The following is a 20921-nucleotide window of genomic DNA, read 5'->3' on the forward strand; positions in this document are numbered from 1 at the left end:
AACCAGGAAAAGGAACTTCTTCCAGGCCACGATGATTGCTTTGGGCAACATTATCATTATCTGCTGATGTGTGCCATAAAATACGTAAATTGAGAACTTTTGTTTCCGTTCGGAACTCGAATTGTATTTGAGATTGAGGTGCTTTCTATTCTTTGGTCACTGCCACAGCATAATCGAGATTAAAATACCTAGACCATATATATATATAGTATATATATATACACATATATAGAACACGTATATATGCATACACTTGCTTTTAGCTTTCCTAGAACTCTGATTTCCATACTTGAACGTACAGTAAGCTGCGAGTAATAGGAATTAGTCTCAGACACGAAATAATCAAACTCAAGGCGATGATTCGTTTCAATTCGACTCGATTCGAAACATTTACAATTAATTCCACTCAAAAACACTCAGAACAGAACTAAACGAATCGAAACGAAGCGAAGCGAAGCGTATACCATATACTTATATCGAGACAGCGCATTCAATTCTGAAGCAAACCAACAAATTTAACACGCAAAGCTAAAGGAGAAGCAGATAAAAATGAAAACCACATATTATTAATGATTATTATATTGTATTATTATAACTGAAATATTTAGACGAAATGACGATTCTTAATTATAACACATTATTATAGATACATACTGAACAAACCGATACAAAAAACCAAAAAACAAAAACAGAAAATGAAACAAACAAAAAACGGGAACGGAGAAAAGGGAATCGAAAATGATTAATAAAAATGAAAATATAGAGAATATTATATTATGAACATCGCCAATGACTTTCAATCGGTTCGAGTGCATCGCTTCGCATTTTTCACCATGGTCTGCCTGTCCCGTGCGAATACCTTACACTTTTTTATAACTATTTTCCATAATAGTAACCTGTACATGTGCAATATGTACCTGAAATATCGTAGTAGTTGCCGTCTATTGTGTTAAACATCTGAAAAATGAGTCGGATTTAAGAAAGCCCCTCAAGCTGCTTCTTAAGTAGATGCCAAGAGATCGGTGTCGATCTCCAAGACTCTCTTTTCATTGTCTATTCAAACTATTTTTCTATCTTTGTTCGTTCCTCCATCAATTTTCCTTATACCTCTCTTCATTATTAAAACTCTCCAAGTAGTATTGTCCCATATAGATTTTCTGCTTGGTGGAATATCCCTTTGAATTATTCCTCATGGGAAAGCTTCTCCTGTCGGTCTGCTTTAACGTCAGAATCAAGCAACTCTTTATTTCGAAATGGTTATCAAAACTCTGCCTCGTTAAAAATAGCAGTCGGGGGGCATCATTCACTGTGCTGTTTCAAATCTCCATATATTGACCACACATACCTAATCAGCTGTTATATAGTAGTCGTACCTAGGGCCATTTCTATCATCAATGCTTTAATGGAGCAAACATGGCTCTGGCCCAACGAACGGACAACTGACAAGAGGAGCTGCTCCCATCCACCATACGCACCCAGACTGATAACCCAGAGGCAGACTCGTACATAGGACGGATGAGATAAGGAACGGACCCAGAGAAGCGGAGTTAAAAACGCAGTGACGACATCTCGAAGTGGAACTAAGACTTCGAGGGCAGTCGCAGAACTAGCTGGAAGGCGCAGACTCAATCTCATTGTTGCTCAACGCTCAACCCCCTTTGGTTCAGCCAGAACTGCTGAGATGTGGGACTACTTTTGGAGCCCGCCTCGTGGGTCACTCGAATCAAGGCTAGTGCTGGCGATAGATAGTGTTTGAGCTGGTCCGTCTGTAGAAACTAAGTCCGAAATCAGTTCCCATTCAATCGCGACACAGAGAGCAACATGCAGCCGTGGCTTTCCTGGGTCCAGCTCCTGGCGTTGGCACTCTGCGTATGCCAGATCTGCGCCCTCCAGACCAGGCCTAGGACTGATGATATCGACTATGAATTAAGCGAGGAGAACGAGGGTTCCTTTACTCCTCAACCACTAAGGCCGCCACCGTGGCAGGAGACTCCCCAGCCTCAGGTGGCACCACAGGAAGCGCGTGTGCAAGTTCCCGGAGTGGGAGATATAGTCGGTGTACGTGGCTACAAGACGATCTCGAATCGGCCCATCAACGCATTCCTTGGCGTGCATTACGCTCAAGTGGGAGGCGGCCTGGGACGTTTCCAGCAGGCCAGGCCAGTGCCCTTCCAGGGGAGAGTGGACGCCACCACAGCCAGTCCGAATTGCGCCCAATTTCCGGAGTTGCAGCGACTGCAAACGGCCGAGGCACGGGGAGAGAACGTTGACGACTGCCTGACCCTCAACATCTATGCCCCAGAGGGGGCACGCGATCTGCCCGTCCTGGTCTTTGTGCACGGCGAGATGCTATTCGACGGCGGTGCCGAGGAGGCCCAGCCAGACTACGTGCTGGAGAACGAAGTTGTCCTGGTTTCGATCAACTATCGACTGGCGCCCTTCGGGTTTCTCAGCGCCCTCAGTGAGCAACTGCCTGGCAACGTGGCGCTCTCAGACATCCACCTGGCGTTGGAGTGGCTGCAGCGCAATCTTCCCTACTTTGGCGGAAACTCCGGAAAAGTGACCTTAGTGGGTCAGGCCGGCGGCGCCACTCTCGTTCATGCCCTCAGCCTCAGCGGCCGGGCAGCGAACCTCTTCCAGCAGCTCATCCTCCAGTCTGGCACGGCACTGAACCCCTACCTGATCGACGAACGTCCTCTGGAAACTCTGGACACGTTCGCACGGCTCGCCCGCTGTCCAAATGCCGGCCGAAGTCTGGCACCGCTCTACGACTGCCTCAGCCGTCTGCCCACCTCCCAAGTGGTCAGCGCATTCGAGCAGCTGTTCCAACAGAACGAGGCCCGCGGACTCAACTTCCTGGGCGGTTTCAAGCTGGTGGTGGGCGATCCCCTGGGCTACCTTCCCGAGCATCCGGCCGCACTGGCGGCCAACTCGGCCAACAGCACGGTTCCCATGATTGTGGGAGCCGCCAAAGATGCCAGCGCCTTTATACTATCACGTGAGTGCTAAGCTAAGGAAATTGTGTCATGTTCGGTTGGGTCAGAACTGGTCAAATGAGATAAGACTATCAACCGATTAGAGAATATTTGATAGATCATTGCGGACTTGGACTTATTACACTCCCTCCCATTTCCTCCTAGGCTTCTACGACCAGATACAGCGCGTGCAATCGCAGAATGTGAGCGACTTCATCAACGTGGTCCTGCGCCACACGGCGCCTCCAAGCCAACACCAGCTGTGGCTGGATTGGGCGCGTCGTGAGATCTTTTCGCAGGAGCATGATCGCACGGCCAGTGCATACAGTGTGTCCCAGGGTCTGTTGGAATTGAGCAACATGATCCTGTATCGGGCACCCGTCGTCTACTCCATCCGGCTCTCGCACAAAAAGAGTCCCGTCTATTTGTACACCTTTGACTATCGCGGCGAGTATCATCGGTTCGGCCACCTGGACAATCCGCTGCCCTTTGGTGTGGACGCTTCCCTGAGCGACGATAGCGTGTATCTGTTTCCGTACCCGCCGGAGGCCAGCCGCCTGAATCCGGTGGACAAGTCGCTGTCTCGAGCACTGGTTACCATGTGGGTGAACTTTGCCGTTACGGGCATACCCAACCAAAATCCTGGTGTCTGGCCCAAGGCCACTTCCGAGTACGGTCCTTTCCTGCGCTTCACCAACTCGAGGCAGAACATGCTGGAGCTGGACCCACATTTCGGTGACGGACTTTACGCTCCGAATCTCTATGGGCAGTACTTCAATACAACCAATAGCACAACAACAGCTACAACGACGACCACAACAACGACGACCAGACGTCCGTATGTCTACAACCCGTATCCTAGCTGGCAGCAAAGCCCCTATGGTTACAACACAACAACCACAACTTCGACGACGACGACGACTACCAGGCGTCCAACGTATGCGTACAATCCTTATGCTAATTGGCAGCAAAACCGACAGCCCCAACCGCCTCAGGCCTTTCCAAGGAGGCCAACGGATCCTGCATACGAAAGAGCTCAGGAAATCAGGCGACAACAGGTGATCCGGGAGCAGCAAGAGCGAGAGCAGCGGTTGCGTGAACAGCGCGAAAGAGAGCAGCAACAGCAAGAGAATCAGCGTCGCGAAGAGGAGGAACGAGAAAAACAGCGTCTGCAAGAGCAGCGAGAACAGGAAGCCCAGAGAGAATTGGAAAAGCGCTACCAGTTGCAGAGAGAGAAACTCCAGCGAGAACAGCTGCAGCGAGAGCAGTTAGAAAGGGAACAGCGTGAACAGGAGGCAAGGGATGAATGGGAGCGAAACCGAGAGCCAGCGCAAGTAAATCCGGAGGAGCAATTAGAGCAGCGTGAGCGGGAGCAGCGTGAATGGGAGCAGCGTGAACGGGAGCAGCGTGAACGGAATCAGCGTGAACGGGAGCAGCGTGAACGGGAGCAGCGTGAACGGGAGCAGCGTGAACGGGAGCAGCTTGAGCGGGAGCAGCGTGAGCGGGAGCAGCCATCCCAGCCAGCGGAACAAGACGAGCGCGAACTGGAAGATAGGGAGCAACAAGAAAGAGAAGAACAGCAGCGACAGCAAATACTGGAAGAACAACGTCGTTACTACGAGGAGCGTCAGCGAGAACTGCAACAGCTAGAGCAGGAACAGCGAGAGCAACAAGCCAGAGAGCAGCAGGAGCAGCAAGAGCAGCAGCAGCGGGAACAAGAGCAGCGAGAGCAGGAAGAGAGGGAGCAACAGGAGCGCGAACAGCAGCAGCGAGAGCAAATGGAGGGTGGACATCAGCCTTACGAGCCAAATCAGCCGGAGGAAGATCAAGAAAGCTCTCGCAGGCCCTATCCAAGCTACGAGGACTACGTGCGAAGAGACGATGAAGAAGAACCAGCCAACTTTGAACCCGATAGCGAACAAAGCTTATACCGAAACTATTCCGAGGAGCAAGAACGAGAGCAACAGCAACGTGAGCAACTGTATCGTGAACAACAGGAGCGGGAGCGGCAGTCCTACAACCCAACTGACGATGAGGAAGATCAGGAGGACCGTCGGCAACCTTACCAAACCTACGAGGAGTACTTGAGAGTCAATGCAGAAGCTGAAGCGGCAGTGGCAGCTGCAGCTCAGGAGAAGAATGATCCCGAGAATGATCCCAGCGCTTACGAAAACTACGAAGATTACATTAGGGCGCAGGAGGAACGTCAGGAGGCAGAGGAGCGAGATCGGGCTGTTCAGGAGGGCTGGGAGGACTCTCGCCCAGAATACCCAGGTTACCGACAGTTTGTTAGCAATCATCACAACTCGCCGCAGAACGCTAAGCAGCTGCGGAGACAGCAGCGACCCAAGCTATAGAACGGTATTCAATCATATTCCATAGAAACCTGAGTACTATTCTAAAGAGTTCTTTATTAAATATTATATATATCATATGAGTAATCAATACCAATTGTAAATCATTCCCTGCTCAGATACAGGTTTTAAAATGTACCTATTGGCTCAGTGCATAGCTTTATAGCCGTATCTTGTTGCGATTTGGCCGCTTTACCAGACTCTTGCGGACCTCAAGCTTCTTCATCCTACTGGCAGTTGCCGCAGCCAACTGCTTTTTCCGCTGGGCTTTGGCCCTCTTCCGGCTTTGGCTGCGGAGGTAGTAGATTTCGCGTATCAGACTGTGGCCCTGATCCTCGTCGCGCAGCGTGGCGGAGAACTCATTGAAATAATTGCCTCCAATTGTCAGCGTCTCGTCAATCTTCATGTACGGGCCGTATAGCGTGGTCATTGGCGGCCAATAGCCGGACCGATAGGAGCCCAGGGGATTGCCGCTGATCACAAAGTTTGTCCACAGGTCGACCATGCGGTGGGCCATCGTCACGTCCGGCGGACTCAGGCGCTGCACATGCTCGGGATAAGGAAAGAGGTAGAGGGCCTCGTCGGTCAGCGAGACGCCCGCCTTAAACGGACTCTGCATGTTCGTCTCCTCGTCCATCTCGCGATACCTATTGAACTCGCCCGCGTAGTCGAAGGAGTAGAGGAACGTGTTGTCCGGATTATGTTTGTTGTTCATATTCATTGCCAGCAACACGGGCAGCTTGTGATTCAGGGTTCCAGCCACCTGTAAGACCGTTAGAATTAGAGATTGATTTGGATAGTTTAGCGGTGTGCTTACATCGACTAGCCTGGGAATCAGGGTGTCGAAAGTTCCGTTCTCCAGGAGCTGCCGATTGAAAAAGTCGTGCGTGACGAAGCTGGTGAGCAGCATGGTCTTATCAGTGCCCACTACCTGCCGTATCACATGATCGATGTAGTCGTAGGTATTGTAATCATCGTCCGGGATCTTTCCCTCGAAGTCGTTGTCTACGATCTCGTTGAGGACTCGAGTGCCGGCATTTTTCGGACAGCCGCCCATGGCCGGATACGAGAAATTGGACTCCAACATGAGATCGTAGGGGTGCTTGGGCAGCACGCCACTCGGCCCACCAATGGTGAACTGTATGCCGCCCGTGTGGCCAATGCCCAGGTCAGATTTCTCGAGCTGTCAGGTGAGGGCTCTCGTTAATCAGAGATTGCCTGCAGTATGATGCACTTGATGTACTTACCGCATGTTCCATGAAAGCGGTGAGCAGCTCCAGGGCCGTGAGTTCCATGAGGCAAGTGTTCAGATCCCGTACTGTCACCATCTGGCAGTCAGCCTTCTTGGCTATCTCCTGGGCATGCTTGCGTGGATCCTCCTCGAGGAAGATGGGCATAATGGCCGAGCCCGAGTGGTAGATCACCTGGCTGAAGAGACCCCGCTGCACCATCGGCGAGAGGGTGAGCAGATGTGCAATGGCTGCCCCACCCACCTGTCCCGCGACAGTGACACGCGTCGGATCGCCGCCAAAGTACTGGATGAAGTGCTTGACAAACTGCAGGGCAAGGAAGATGTCCAGAAATCCAGCATTTCCTGGTATTTCGTCTGTTTTGGTGGAGAGGAACCCAAAGGGTCCCAGGCGGTACTGCGGCGTCACCAGCACCACATCCTTCTCGAGCAGATAGTCTGGCGGCGCCTCGGAATTGCTGCCCTCGTACAGATACTCGCCGTGTATGTAGACAAGAACGGGCAGCTTCGCAGTCACATTCGGCGTAGTGACGGTCATCGTTAGGCAATCCTCAACGTCCAGCACATCGTCCAGCTTGCGTAGCGAGTCCATCGACACCACCGAGGGACATCCAATCTTTTCCGCTGTAGCATCCATTACATCTTCCCAAGGCTCTATCGGGCGCGGGGCCTATGAAATAGAACCAAATCCAAAATAACTCTTCCCTTTTTTCCGGAATCTATAAGGAGCAGATGACACAAAATAACAACTTGACGGCGGGAGAACCACATCCTCGATAGTATAGTGGTTAGTATCCCCGCCTGTCACGCGGGAGACCGGGGTTCAATTCCCCGTCGGGGAGATTCCAATTTGTTTTATTTTTCTTCAGAGAATTTAATTTTGTGAGATTTGCATATTTTTGAAAGTTTCTAGTAGTAGAAACCGGATAACCAATCAAGCTGAACATTTCTATTCGAATGTTTTAAAATTAGCTCTCATTTTTCTTTCACTTTCTGATGCTTCCGTTCAGAAAGCATTAGCCACGACCATACCTTGAATCGATGCTGCCCCGTCGGGGGCTCGGCGTATCTGACATCGACAAACTGCAGCACCTCGCGCTTGGTCCAGGCAGTCTCTAGGATTTTTCCCTGGATACTGCCCAGCTTTGGTAGCTCAATGATGGTGTCTTTCTCCTCGTCGTAGACCCTGCCGCGGACGCGTGCCTCCGCGCCCCAGTGGAGGGCCAGGACGATGAGGACGGCGAGTGGTAGCACAGATACGTGGTGCATCTTGGAGAACGCGATCAGAAGAAACCAAGAAGCCAGCGCTCTCGATGGCGCACTAAACGCGACTGATCTATGCCGTGTGGTGTCTAATAGATTTTAGTCCGCTCTGACCTGAAGTTTCACCCCAGACCTGACCGACATACCCAAAAGAAGATTTCGCAAACGGAGAGACTAAGACAAAACGCCAAAATACGAATGACGCCTTGTCCCCGTGGTCGGTCTCTGCCGATTCATAGATTTATGCAAATAATTAAGAATTTCGCTGCTCCGCTTTTGCCCACTCCGGGCGCTTCGGGGCAAGTAAAAGGGAAAAGCCCGGCGACAGACCAACAAACCGACAGCCCGAACTTGATTTGTCAGCTGGTCAGTCATTAGGCGCCGAGATTGATTTGCTGGCGAATATTTGCCGGCAAACATTGGGCATTCGCTGAGTTTGTCTTTCTCACGCCAACAATGGCCACGAGGAAAGTGCGGGCAGAGCTGGGGTAAAAATTAATATCTTAAAAGCTGCGGGCGCTGCCTATTTTAAATTTTAGATTTTACAAATTGATTTTCCATATTCTCCTCGCTACTGGTATTCGAGGCCCATCGCGAATTATCAATCATCCCGAGCTGCGGGAGAAAGCAATATCACGCTTTAATGTCCAAAGCGACTTTTGCACTTAATAATCTCTGTAGGTTCTTCAGATATACGAGTTTCCCTTGTTTGAAAAGGGAAGGCCCGCTACAGCAGCTACAGCAAATTATTTTACTGATTATATATTCCCGACTAAAACTGATTCTCTTTTAATTAAGTTATCGAATCAGGCATGGCATTATATTGAACACAGAACATACAAATGAGAGCTTGATCATCTCTCTAAACGAATAATTATGCAAATTTTGGTCGCAATCAACAGTTATCCATTCCTCTGACTCTCTGGCACATCGAATATGATTTATTGGATTTATACGGAGAACTCTCGCGAGTTCGTGAATGGGATATATAACTTAAATAAATATGTGGTCGAACACTCTTCCTTCTTCGACAGAAAATAGTCCGAATGCAATTTATTTATTTATTCTTCCCCTGACTCGCAAATAAAATATATCTTACTAGTACTTGGTAAGTCATTCATCAAATAGCCACATTGTGATTTAAGTTCTACGCAATGTTCCTTATCATTCTTATTATTATTATCATTCTATGATACCACTTTCGAAAAAGCCAAGATTCCCGTGGCCTGCGACACAAACTGCCCTCATCGCCCAAATCGGAAATTCCAAGCCAATAGCTGCGGCCTTTGGTGAGCTTTACTTGAATGGCATTCAGCTCTTCTTCGCTTCTCGGACTCGCCAGATAGCCCCCATCTGACGGCATACATTCGATCCGAAGAACCAATTGACTGTGTTACTCTGCTCGATGTAAAAGAACAAAGCTTTCCAGTTTCTTTACTTTCGGCACCTCCTTCCCTGCTTCGATTGAGGAAAATTTATTCTGCAAATTCCGATCTTCTGCTGTTGCACATTTGAGGTAATTTGTAGACTAATGTTCAAGCTTGTGTCTTTCCTCCTGTATATGCTGATTGCTGTACATCTGCAAGGATCCTTGACATCCTTGATTCGGTAAGTGGAAATTCTAAGATAAGATTGACGCGCTGCATACATATACATATACATATCTAATTGTAGGAATTGCTACTTATCAGTGATTCGCTTACAAGTACAAAATAAATTTACTCGTAATATAAGGAGGTAGACCTCTAAGTATTTCTGATATCAAAATTCATTTCAATTGTTAAGACTTTTATTTTTCCCAGGGTGTCTACTTAGATAAATAGTACCTTCTCCCTCCATATGGCAGACATTTAATTGATTCGGTGATCAGAGTGTGTGAACATACGCGAGTATAGCCTCCACTTGTGTGTACAAATGAATCATAAAATCATTTTATTGACATCCATGAATAAATAAATTAAGTGGAATGTAACAAGTAATTAAATTCTTATTGTTTTTGGATCCGCGTTGACTTCTTGGCAATGAACACCAAATTTTGGCCACGCGCCTCATTGGCTGTCGTCTCATTATTGTCCTCCTCTTCATCCTCCTGATCGTCCTCGGCGTCGACGTCAGGCAACCTATCCCGCATGGTGGCCGCCAGCAAGGCCGATTCCAGGTCATAGTAGTCCTCGTTGACCAGACTGTATCCCTTCTTGACCTCCTCGACCGCAATGCGGTATTCGTCCAGATAGTTGTCGCCGAAGCTGATCGTGCGACCTAGGCGCATATAGGGCCCCGTGTCGTCGCTCATTGGTGCCCAAGAGGGCAGACCCTGGGCAGCGGGTACTCCCGTCTTGGCGAAGGACGTCCACAGGGCCACCATCCGCTTGGCTACCTTGATGTCGCGGTTGGAGTTTAGCGTCTGGTAACGTGGCCAGGGGAAGAGGTAGAGGTTATCGTCAGTCAGCGACACGCCCATGTCGAAGGGCACAAATGAGGCCTCCTCATCGCTGCTACCGTAGCGGTTCAGCTCCCCCTCGTAGTCGAAGGTGTACAGATAGGTACTGTTGGGCAGCTTCTTGGCATTGGCCTGGAGCACCAAGAGCACGGGATTCTTCAGGGAAATCGTGGTGCAGAGCTGCTCAGGGTAGGCCATTCGGTGACTATTAATATTAGCATTCGGAAATGTTCATTTGCTACTCACGTCGATCAGTCCTGGGGTAAGACGTTTGAAGCTGCCGTTCTTGATGTCCTCGACACTGAAGATCTCCTCGTCGGCAAAGTCACTCCAGGAGCCAGTGGGATCCGCCCCATTGGCCTGCGCAATAATGGTTTCAATGTACTGGCGTCCAGTCAGCTTATCATCCAGAATTGTTTCGTTGAAACTGTCCGCAAATATGTCTGCAGAGATGATGGTGAATTCACATTTAGTCACGAGGTCATAAAAGTGCGTCAGTGTGTTCACTCACCCCTCAACATGAAGGTACCGCCATGCTTGACGCTGCCGCCCATTGTGGGATAGGCTTGGAACTTCTCGGCGGCCAGCAGTCGCCCCGGATGCTCCGGCAGGATGCCTGACGGTCCACCGATGACCAGCTGGACACCGCCATAGGCGCCGCCGCTCAGCGAGGGTTTGTCCTCGCCATGGATGCTGAAGGCGGCCAGCAGCATAGTGGCGTTGAGTCGAACCAGGCACTTGTTCAACGACTCCACCTTAGCCAGCTGCTTGCAGCCGGCGATGCGAGCAATATCCTTGGTGGCGGCTAGTGGGGTGTCCGTGATAAAGGCGGGCGACAGCGCCGTGCCCGACTGGTAGATGACTTGATGGAAGAGTCCCGCCGGCACGGCCGGGCTCAGGGTTAGCACGTTGACAAGTGCTGCCCCGCCCACCTGGCCGAAGAGAGTGACCCGCTGCGGATCGCCACCGAAGGAGGAAATGTGCTTCTGCACCCACTTAAGCGCCAGGATGATGTCGCTTACGGCCGCGTTTCCAGGCATGTCGTCGCTCATTGTCGACAGGAAGCCGAATGGACCCAATCGGTATCGCACCGAAACCAGCACCACATCCTCCTCCAGCAGATAGCCGGGAGCGGCCTCCACGGAGTCGCCGTCGTAGAAGAAGTCGCCATGAATGTACACCATAACTGGCGAGAGATCTCCCTCCATCTGTCGAACGGTAGGCAGAGGCTAAGTCAATCAAGAATTTTCACTTGCGGAGATTTTCACCTACCGCCTTGGTGCTGATGGAGAGTCGAAGACAGTCCTCGACATCGAAGCCGTCCTCCTCCAATTTGGCGTACTTGAGCAGATCCTGTATGGAAGGGCATCCGGGGTGATGGCGATGGGCGGGAAGAACGCCCCGCCAGGAAGAAGCCGGTTCCGCTGCCTAAAGCCAATGAAATTTAATTTTAAGTCTCTAGATTTTAATCTATTTGGCTTCGATTTATCATATCTGTTGTTATTATTAATGTCTATATATTTTTAGCCGCCTGACCAATTGACGTATTAGATCAGAGTATTCTTAGCTGGTTCCACAATCTTTACGCGTTCATCGGATGAAGGTTTTTGGGCCAAAGTCTAACACGCGGGATACTGGCGATTAATTTCTCATTGGAGAGATTTTAAGAAAACTTTTATTCTTTTAAATAATACTTTTATGATTTGATGACCTTTGGTTTAACATCATCTCCCGGATATTCTACGTATTTGATTCACATTCTTAGTAGAAACAAACAAAACAAAAAAGAATAAAAATATAAAAAGAAGTTTACATTCCTCCCCGACGGGGAATTGAACCCCGGTCTCCCGCGTGACAGGCGGGGATACTAACCACTATACTATCGAGGATTTGCTTCTTCTGCCGTCAAACTGCTATTTTACCACTATACTATCGAGGACTCTGACACTAGGGCCAAGATATAAAAATAAGGAACCAATCTTAAGCAGAGAAATTCTTCTTGAACATATTTTTGAATTTGAGTTCCTTGACCCTTGGAATAGAAACTGGAACAAGAAGAAATATGAACTCACCTTGAAGCGATCTGCCTTTCCGTATGGCACATCGAGGAATTGCATTATTTCCTTGCCAGTCCAGTCCGTGCTCAAAGTCCGACCACGGAGCCTGCCCAGAACGGGCACCGATGCGGTGAACACATTCGACTCGGGAGTGCTGGGCTTCTGCTGCTGGAGCGGGGGCTGCTTCTGTTTGTTGGGTCGCTGCTTCTGCCCGGCCGCCTGTTGGTTCTTGTTGGGTCGTCTGTTCTTGTGGTTGCCCATAGCCTGTGCGGATCCAGGCTTGGTCCTCTGCTGCTTCTGCTTTTGATAGTTTTGGGATCTCTCAGCCTGACTGCTGGCCGCCAGGGCCAGAAGGACGATCGCCAGGAGGATCAGCACACCACCACGTATCCTTGCCATATCTAGACTTCACTTTTTGGTTCTGTTGTGGTGCGAGGGACGGGACAAGAAGAACTGCTGGCTGCTTCGACCACTAGCCACGAAGAAGACTTTCTCGGCATTATCGAGTGACTCTTGACCGGGCACGAGTTCTATTTTAGATGAACCGCTGCCGCAGCATCGCGATGAAATGGGGTCAAGTCGTAGTCGTTGACAGCTCTCTGCCTCTTCTTTGCTCTTTTCCTGCCCTTCGCAAATCTCTCGACCGATCCAAATCCACCTCTCAACTCGCGAACACACTCCATGAATATTCATTGAATCGTAGCCATAGCTGGATTGGTTCTTGAGGATTATGCTGCTGTTGTTAGTAAAATAGAGCCACTGCCAAAGAACCAATTCCATCAGCGACGACCCCCACGGCGTTTTCTCCCAATCAGTCGGACCTGGATCTGGCGCCAATGGGTATGGTATTATCAAACCGGAGCGAATGCCAAAGCCAAAGCAAATGAGAAATGACAAATACCATTATGCAAAGCCATTTCTAATCTAGATTGAATAGTTTTGCTTGCAGATACATTCGTTTTTTCATTTAGGTTTCTAGAAGGTGTTGATAATCGTATGTGTGCATATTAGATTCGTTAACGCTTTATTAATAAATTAATATAGTATGTATCGTGTAAAATTATATTAAAATGCATTCATCTAGAACTACAAACGCACTAACAATTGCATTGAAATGCAGAAACTTCAAAGAGAAGAGAACTTCTCCCGTTTCGCGGAGAACATTTTGAGACGTTGGTTGTGCATTAGCAACGGGCAGAATTGCAGAAGATCTTCTATATATATATAGACTTATGTATATGTATACATATGTTTGTGGGCGAGTGTGAAGAGTGAACACCTGGCCGTGTGCGAGTGTGGGCCGACCGACGCTGACTCACATTCATTTAGATGTAGTAGAGGCGCACAACCGATTTTGTGATGAGTGTTTCGTTGTCATAGAAACTGGTTTGAATTGTCACATTGCCATTTAAGACCTTGGCTGGCATCATTTGGGACTCGGGGGCCGCCTCGATGGTCGACTGCCAGGTGTTGGTGGTGCTGGCGCCGACAAAGCCCATCTCGAAGAACCACTCCTCCATGATGCGGCCCTTGAAGAGCACCTTCTGGTCGAGCCTGAAGTTCTCCATCGACTCGACGGTGCTAAAGTTGATCTCACGCGATACCGCCCGCATGTCCAGTATTTTGACGGGCACCCGCGCCTCGTGCTCCACATCCGGAGCCGAAAAGTCCTTGTTCTCTTGCCATATTATCTTGCCGCTGTCCGCGTCACGCAATATCATGTAATTTATCTGGAATCCCTTCTGGATCTTGTCGGCGGCACTCTGGTCGTCGGAACCCATCGCTGTCGCCGGTCACGTCACTGTCAGTCTCAATCCTGTGCACAACCAAGAGAGCGGCCACTTTGCGCAGCTCGTCGACTTCAATATTTTTGGGTAGAAAATCAATTATATTATGTTTATTTTTAATTCTAGTGCCAGCGAACAGCTGTTTGATAACGATGTATATATCGACTACACAAATATCGGTATATCGATTGCGTGTATCGACAGGGTGTCCGTGCGATATATCCACAACCTAATCTGTTTGGCAACACCAACAGGGTGACCAATACTTTTTAATCTATTACAGTTCATTTTCAACGTTATATAGAAATCCAATAAAAGCAAGTATTCAGAATAGGCCAGTCAAGTAGAAAATTGATTCATCAATCGTATAAAATTATGTGCTCTTGGCTAAATGGTCTACATAGCTAGTAATATTCCACGGAAGATCAAAAATGTGGAATATGTAAAATTAATGTTCAAATCGTCAGTATATTTACGGTATATTTTTTAAATGAGACGGTATGTTTCGGTATTTTTCTGAGGGTCGGACGGTATTTTTTATCGGTCACACTGAACACCAATCAACACAAAAACATTCCTCACAAAAATTGCAACAATTAAGCCATGATTATCTATGGCGTGTATATAGTTAGCAAATCGGGTGGCCTTATTTTCAACCTGGACAACCATGTACCCCGCATCGAGCACGAGAAGACATTCACATATCCCCTGGACCTGGTGCTCGACTACGACTCCAAGAAGGTGTCGGTGGCCTTTAACCGGAAAGATGGAATAAACGGTAGGCGTTTTCTTGGCTTAATGCTCTCTAATTCTCTGTACCCATTTTTGGCTTTCTAGTGGGCCACGTCCTGGTGGCCGTGAATGGGATTCCTGTTAATGGCATAACCCTGGACGATGGGCGCGACGTGAAAACGACTTTGGAGGCCGCGGAGAACTATCCCATAAACCTGAAGTTCAGCCGCCCCAAGACGACCACCAACGAGAAGATCTTCCTGGCGAGCATGTTCTATCCGCTGTTCGCCATCGCCAGCCAACTGAGCCCCGAGCCAAAGAGTTCCGGCATCGAGCTGCTAGAGGCGGACACCTTCACGCTGCACTGCTTCCAAACACTCACCGGCATCAAGTTCATTGTGATCTCAGAGACGGGGCTAAACGGCATCGATCTGCTGCTACGCAAGGTCTACGAGCTGTACTCAGATTACGTCCTCAAGAACCCCTTCTACTCGCTGGAGATGCCGATTCGGTGCGAGCTCTTTGATAATAAGTTGCAGGAGCTCCTCGCGCAGGTGGAGAAGACGGGCATTAGCAATATTGATAAATAAACGTTAACTACACTTTATACTCTGTTATCGAAATGAGGAACCTGTTGCTATCCAATCTTTATTTCGTACCGATTCTATACTCGAGTGGTGTGGCTATACGATACGGAAAGTGTAATCTGATGTCTCTCTGGTTTTCAGATTCGATCTGTTCGCAATTGGCATATATGTAGATGTATCAAAAGTAAAACCATCAAATGTGTGACCCTCCAGAGCCCAGATATAGCGCACTCCAAAAAATTCAATCGTGACGCTACGTGTGCCATAGTGGACCATAAGCATTTATTGCTATCAGGTCTGACACAAGAAATTAAAATGATTTACATTTGGTTTATGTAATTTTTGATTTTGTTTTTTATTCATTCAGCCATCTTACAGCTATTTTTGTATTTTATACATACTCATATAAAAATAGTTCTTCGCTTAGCTTTAAAGATACTCGTATTTTACACTTTCAGCGCATATTCTAGACAACACCCTAACCTAAAACAATATATTGCATGGCCTGTACGAGCTGTACGCTTTGTGATCGATCCACGCACAAGGATAAGAAGGTAACGTAACCAAATAACCAACAAACTCAGTATTACATGCTAAATGGTATATATCTATGTATATATTATAATGGTGTAGTGTGTATGTTGTATACATATATCATAGTAATATAGTTCTTGAGCAGAATATTGACTCCAAAAATAGATTGCAACTGCGTTAAACATTTAAAAATTAAGCAACAATTTCCAAAATACCTACTTAAGAGCTAGTAAAAAGTATCAAAAAGGTTTCAAGGCATAACAATTAAGTAAGTTTTTCATTTCATTTCTGTATAGCACTTGGCGGGGTTTATGTGTACAGCAAGATGGGGCCTGTATGTGTGGGGTGGGAGAAGTGTGGATTGTGGATTTGGGGTGTGGTGTGATTCCTATAGCATACTATTGCACCATTAGTAAGATACGATGCGGTTTTATCCACCGTTTCCGATCAGTAGCCCGTTTCCGGTTCCTGCTTCAGCGTCATGCGACAGGGTTCTGCAATGAGCCGCGAAAAAACAATCTTAGATACATGATTTAAATCCAATTTCCGAGTAGACTCACCCATGCCATAGCCGGACGGTGATGTCAGCAGCTCGGGGGGGCGAATCTTGAGCGGTGTGCGCCGCAACAGCTCCTCGGCGCTGCTGCCCTCGCTGCGATTGTACTCGTTGAGCGTAATGTCCGCAGGATTGCGCAGGCCCAGCCCCAGGCCCGACTCGCCCGGCGACGTGGCCGTTCTTTGGTACGGATGCATGCGCTGGGGACTGTGGTGCGGCTGCAGGGATCCCGTCGATCGGCTGCCGTTGTAGTGCTTCACGGCTGCATCCATGTACGGGATGTCCTGCTGCTGATGTGACGCATTCTGCAGCTGATGCTGCTGCTGTTGTTGTGACTTGGGGCTGTTCAATGGGGGAGAGATGGAAGCCGGAGCGACGGCCGTGGGCGTGGAGGAGGACGAGGCTGCGGCGGCTCCAGCCGAGCTGGCGGTATAGGCCCGGAACGAATCATCGTTGTTGGCTTCGATCAGGGCCTGTATGTGCTGCACGTCCAGCGTGTCCAGTGTGGCGTTCACTTGGCTGCCATCCAAATTGGTGGCATGGGTGGGGCTCTGATAGTCGTTGGACTGATTGGGTGGCGACAGCGGAAGCGGGTTGTCCGCCAGTTCTCCTGTGGAAACGAGAGAGCAAAACATATGAGCTTCTTTTTTCGATTTGGAAAGATCTATCCAGATAGAACGTACCACCCAGGAGCATCTCCTGCAGCAGGGAATCGATGTGGGCCACGCCAAAGATCTTGGCGAACTGTATCTGCTCTATCATCTGCCAGGTGATGGACTGCAGGACCGGCAAGATGAGCAAGATCTCCCCGAAACGGCCACGCGACTCGTACTGCCGATCGGATATATAGTCCTCGAGATTGTTGAGTATCTGGTGGCGCAGCGACTTGATGCGGTGCGGCTCGTTCAGGCCCTTGGCATCTGTGAGAGAAGAGTGGGGAAATGGTTATACACCACGTATACAAAAAGGGATGCGCTTCTGAGCATTGTTCTGTACAACTTACTTGGATCGAAGAAGACCAGCGCTTTGATGCAGGCGAACTCCGTGTCGTCGATGCCAATGTCGCGCATTACCGTCACCAGTTCGTCAATGATGCGGGCGCCAATCCGCGATATGTCTAAATTGGGTGACACTCCAGGATCTGCAAAGGACACAGTGAGACGTAAGAAACAGATGGGATGCAAGCAGGAGTGAGGGATATCCGTACCTGGACAGTGCCTGGTGATGACACAGTTGTTGCTCAGCAACAGGACGTCCTTCAGGTGCATCGATCGCCGTGAGAGTCCCAGCAGCAGGTGCTCGCCGGCATGGGCGCGCAGCAGGGCCACCTGGTCATCCAGCTGGAGCTCATTGAAGGCCGGTATCTGCTTGGCCCACTCCACGAGAGTGAGCAGCTGTTGCTTCATCGACTCGCAGACATCGTTGATGCTGGCAAACTGCTTGGTCGAGAGATCCTCATTGATGTTCGGCTCCATGGCGGCGCCCGCCTTCGACTGCCGCGACTCGTTCTCCGCCTTCACCAGCGAGATCACAGAGAGCCCGTTTCCCGGATCCGGGTCATCGTTGGAGGTACGACGGCAGCTGATCCTGTCCCGCTCGTTCTGCACCGCCTCCTTCTTCATGCCCGCCTTGAAACACTTCCTCAGGCGGCAGTACCGACACTGGTTCCTCTTGTCCTTGTCCACAACGCAATTCCGCGAGAACCTGCACGTGTACTGGTGGTTCTTGCGCACACTTCGCCTGAAGAATCCCTTGCACCCGTCGCAACTGGAGGCCCCGTAGTGCTTGCCCGTCGCCCGATCCCCGCAGATGGCACAGACCGTCGGGGATTGCGTTTGCTGCTGCTGGAGCTGTTGCTGCTGACTGGTGGCGCCTCCGGCTCCAGCTCCCCCGCTGCTGCTTCCCCCTCCGCTGTGGTTGTTGTTGGGCGAATAAACGTTGTTGTTGTTGCTGGGGGTACCGCTTCCGGCGCCATTGCCGTTTCCGCTTCCGTTGCAGGGCGTAAAGTTCTCGCTGCTCTGGTTGCTGCTGTTGCTCAGGCCCAGGCCTACGCCGTTGGGACTGAGGGCGTGCCCTATGGGGCTGTGGGGCTGCGAGGCCGGCGGATAGCCAGAGTTCAGGGCATCGGCGTGCATTATATGGCTTTCCGATTCTGTAAAAAGAGCAAGAGAGTCGAAAGTTAATAATAAACAAGAACGTGGAGCATTCATTCATCAATTCAAATAAACTCTTGAGTTTGAGAGCCATTATATCTTGAGTTTTCAAACAGTTTTACATCCATGATTTTCACTGAATTGTACGACAGTTGGAAAGCCATTCGGATCCCCTTCCAACGCTAAAACCCGCTTGCACAGCTTTAAGAGCTTCTGAGCTTTTCCGTAAATGTACATACTGCATTAAACCTTTTAAAGTTTTACATTAAGAGTTTGCACAGTTTCAGAGCCATACTCGATCTAGTTTGAGATTTATTGAACCCTTCGACGCTGCAACCGTTACAGTTTTCGAATCATTCTACGATTTGCGAACGCCTACGCAACTGCTTCTCCACAGTTTTCTATCCATTGGATTTTCAGTTTGAATATCAGTGAATATCTTTCCATACAAAAAGCAATTATAATTATACATTTTTTAAGACGCACACACGTACACGCACATGCATAGGCATGTCCACTTGTATGTGTGTGGAGTGTGGCTATCGTTAAAAATTGCAAAAATAAATCGCGCAATAGCAACAAACAAAAACAAAAAAAATTACAACAAAAACACACCGTCACTTGAGGCCGTGTGGCTGGCGCTGCTGTCTCGTCGGCGTCGACGTCTTCTGGTCAACGACGCTGCCTCCATCGAACCCGCCACCGCTGCGCTCTCCCCCGACTTGCCACGCAACAAAATGTTGCCGACGCTGGGGGCAGCGCGATTGCGACTAGAAATTTTAACTCTACCGGACTTGCGCACCATTTTAGTGCAACTGATTAGTGGAAAACACGACGACAAAAAGCGCTGCGCTCCCCATCGAAAAGCCCCATCGCCGCACACACGCCATCGTCGACGTCGTCGTCACACCATCGTATGTTGTCTCTGCTCCTCAGAGAGAGGCTCAAGCAGACACAGAGAGAGTAAAAGAGAGTCTGAATGTGTGTGCGTTAATCGTCGCTTAAATCAATTCGACTGCGTTTGCATATCGTTTCAGTGTGCAGGTCCTCTCTTTCTTTTGATACCCTTGCAGAGGGTATTTATTAGAATGTGGACGCACACAGGGAGCATCTCCGATATATTTATATTCCATCAAGTTTGATACGCCAAGATCGGAGCGCTGAAATTTGGACAACATTTTTCATAATCCGGTGCTCAAAACATATTTGTACATATGTATATGGCTTCCGTGATATGATCTGCAAGGGTATCAACACCATCGGCCACCGCAGATAGCCTTTCTTTCTTGTTTTCTCTCTTACGCGGCCCATGGGGCGGAGAGGGAGAACCGAACCTGACTTGGAGCGCACACGCGAGCGGCAGAGACAGCAAAGCAAGGCAGAGAGACAAAGATAGAAATTCAACAGCAAACGAAGCAGGCAGAGACAGTGGCAGAGGCAGCAAATAAACAAATAAATAAATAAAATGGGTAAAAAAAAGCCGGCTTTAATTTGGACATCGTTATGGGTGTGAGTGTATGAGTGCATGTGGAAAACACAACAGAATAAAAATAAATGAACACAAATACGGCACACCGAAGTGCATATACCCTTGCCAATTGATTCTCTCAACGACAACTACAATGATACCGTATTTCGTCTTAGTGTTTTTTTTTTTTTAACTGTGGAACTAGTTTTTACAGAAACACATAAACGGATGTGGCTATTTCCAAGACGTGTCAAAAGTTTAGGAAAAATCATAATACCGCCTGCTAAGAGCTTCAAAATAGACAGCGAGAAAGAGCGCCAGAGAGCGACACGAAAAACGAGAAATACACGACACGAGCAAACACCGAACAACAACAAGTAGAAGAAAAAGAGGAGGGAGCGGCGGTAAATAGTGGCTTTAATAAAAAACAATCAAAATTCTGTATTATTTTAATGCACGCAACAAGTTTGTGCACAGTGGGCGATATACACAAGACTTCACTCAAAATACTGTCGCTCAACTAATCTGATGGATAAACATTTACTGTTTCAATACACTTTTCACAAATTAGCACTGCGGTTAGATATTCTAACCAGACGGTTAATTGGTTCAACCGATCGACTGTTTCAATTGTCACCTCACCCGCTGCCCCACCCACAACCACTACGTCACGCCCACCCATATCTCCTCACCTGAAATCTCAGCAGAATCAATCCGTGGTGTAGTGGCGATCAGTCGAAGCCCACAACCGAAATAAGAGCAGACA

The 20921-nt window shown here is 48.8% G+C and overlaps 6 protein-coding genes and 2 non-coding genes across 10 annotated transcripts in view; 3 read left to right on the forward strand and 5 right to left on the reverse strand.

The window, feature by feature from the left end:
* The first annotated feature begins 1806 nt into the window (after positions 1 to 1806).
* LOC6593887 (glutactin) lies at positions 1807 to 5416 on the forward strand. Its single transcript, XM_002019146.2, has 2 exons — positions 1807 to 2998; positions 3141 to 5416. The coding sequence occupies exons 1-2, from the start codon at positions 1822 to 1824 to the stop codon at positions 5330 to 5332; spliced, it is 3369 nt and encodes a 1122-aa protein (XP_002019182.1). The 5' UTR covers positions 1807 to 1821; the 3' UTR covers positions 5333 to 5416.
* A 73-nt stretch (positions 5417 to 5489) lies between these two features.
* LOC6593885 (glutactin) lies at positions 5490 to 7847 on the reverse strand. Its single transcript, XM_026987299.1, has 4 exons — positions 7611 to 7847; positions 6577 to 7248; positions 6147 to 6512; positions 5490 to 6092 (listed from the first exon to the last, which is right to left on the reverse strand). The coding sequence occupies exons 1-4, from the start codon at positions 7845 to 7847 to the stop codon at positions 5490 to 5492; spliced, it is 1878 nt and encodes a 625-aa protein (XP_026843100.1).
* Trnad-guc lies at positions 7349 to 7420 on the forward strand. Its single transcript has one exon. It is a non-coding gene; the product is annotated as a tRNA-Asp (tRNA).
* Positions 7848 to 9743: 1896 nt separating the features above from the next.
* LOC6593883 (glutactin) lies at positions 9744 to 13224 on the reverse strand. The gene is made up of 5 exons (XM_026987677.1): positions 12354 to 13224; positions 11554 to 11709; positions 10793 to 11489; positions 10528 to 10724; positions 9744 to 10461 (listed from the first exon to the last, which is right to left on the reverse strand). Exons 1-5 carry the CDS (start codon positions 12735 to 12737, stop codon positions 9829 to 9831), a joined length of 2067 nt encoding a protein of 688 aa, XP_026843478.1. The 5' UTR covers positions 12738 to 13224; the 3' UTR covers positions 9744 to 9828.
* Trnad-guc lies at positions 12099 to 12170 on the reverse strand. Its single transcript has one exon. It is a non-coding gene; the product is annotated as a tRNA-Asp (tRNA).
* Positions 13225 to 13354: 130 nt separating the features above from the next.
* Positions 13355 to 14232, reverse strand: LOC6593882 (probable cGMP 3',5'-cyclic phosphodiesterase subunit delta). The gene has a single exon (XM_002019143.2). It carries the CDS (start codon positions 14117 to 14119, stop codon positions 13664 to 13666), a length of 456 nt encoding a protein of 151 aa, XP_002019179.1. The 5' UTR covers positions 14120 to 14232; the 3' UTR covers positions 13355 to 13663.
* A 481-nt stretch (positions 14233 to 14713) lies between these two features.
* LOC6593881 (trafficking protein particle complex subunit 4) lies at positions 14714 to 15447 on the forward strand. Its single transcript, XM_026987575.1, has 2 exons — positions 14714 to 14903; positions 14963 to 15447. The coding sequence occupies exons 1-2, from the start codon at positions 14729 to 14731 to the stop codon at positions 15445 to 15447; spliced, it is 660 nt and encodes a 219-aa protein (XP_026843376.1). The 5' UTR covers positions 14714 to 14728.
* Positions 15448 to 15790: 343 nt separating this feature from the next.
* LOC6593880 (transcription factor HNF-4 homolog) overlaps positions 15791 to 20921 on the reverse strand; it is a 31017-nt gene continuing 25886 nt past the window's right edge. For 2 of the 3 annotated variants that reach the window (XM_002019141.2, XM_026988036.1), the window contains 5 exons: positions 17742 to 18686; positions 17538 to 17675; positions 17218 to 17454; positions 16539 to 17144; positions 15792 to 16472 (listed from right to left, as the gene is read on the reverse strand). In XM_002019141.2, the coding sequence (XP_002019177.2) occupies positions 16426 to 16472; positions 16539 to 17144; positions 17218 to 17454; positions 17538 to 17675; positions 17742 to 18686 (1973 nt within the window). In that variant the 3' untranslated portion in view covers positions 15792 to 16425. Of the gene's footprint in view, positions 16473 to 16538; positions 17145 to 17217; positions 17455 to 17537; positions 17676 to 17741; positions 18687 to 19302; positions 19508 to 20921 lie in introns of those variants that run through there. The other variant, XM_026988035.1, reaches the window with a different exon arrangement.

The sequence above is a fragment of the Drosophila persimilis genome, unplaced genomic scaffold (genome assembly GCF_003286085.1).
Source record: "Drosophila persimilis strain 14011-0111.01,24,50 unplaced genomic scaffold, DperRS2 tig00000124-arrow-pilon, whole genome shotgun sequence".
Classification (NCBI taxonomy): domain Eukaryota; kingdom Metazoa; phylum Arthropoda; class Insecta; order Diptera; family Drosophilidae; genus Drosophila; species Drosophila persimilis.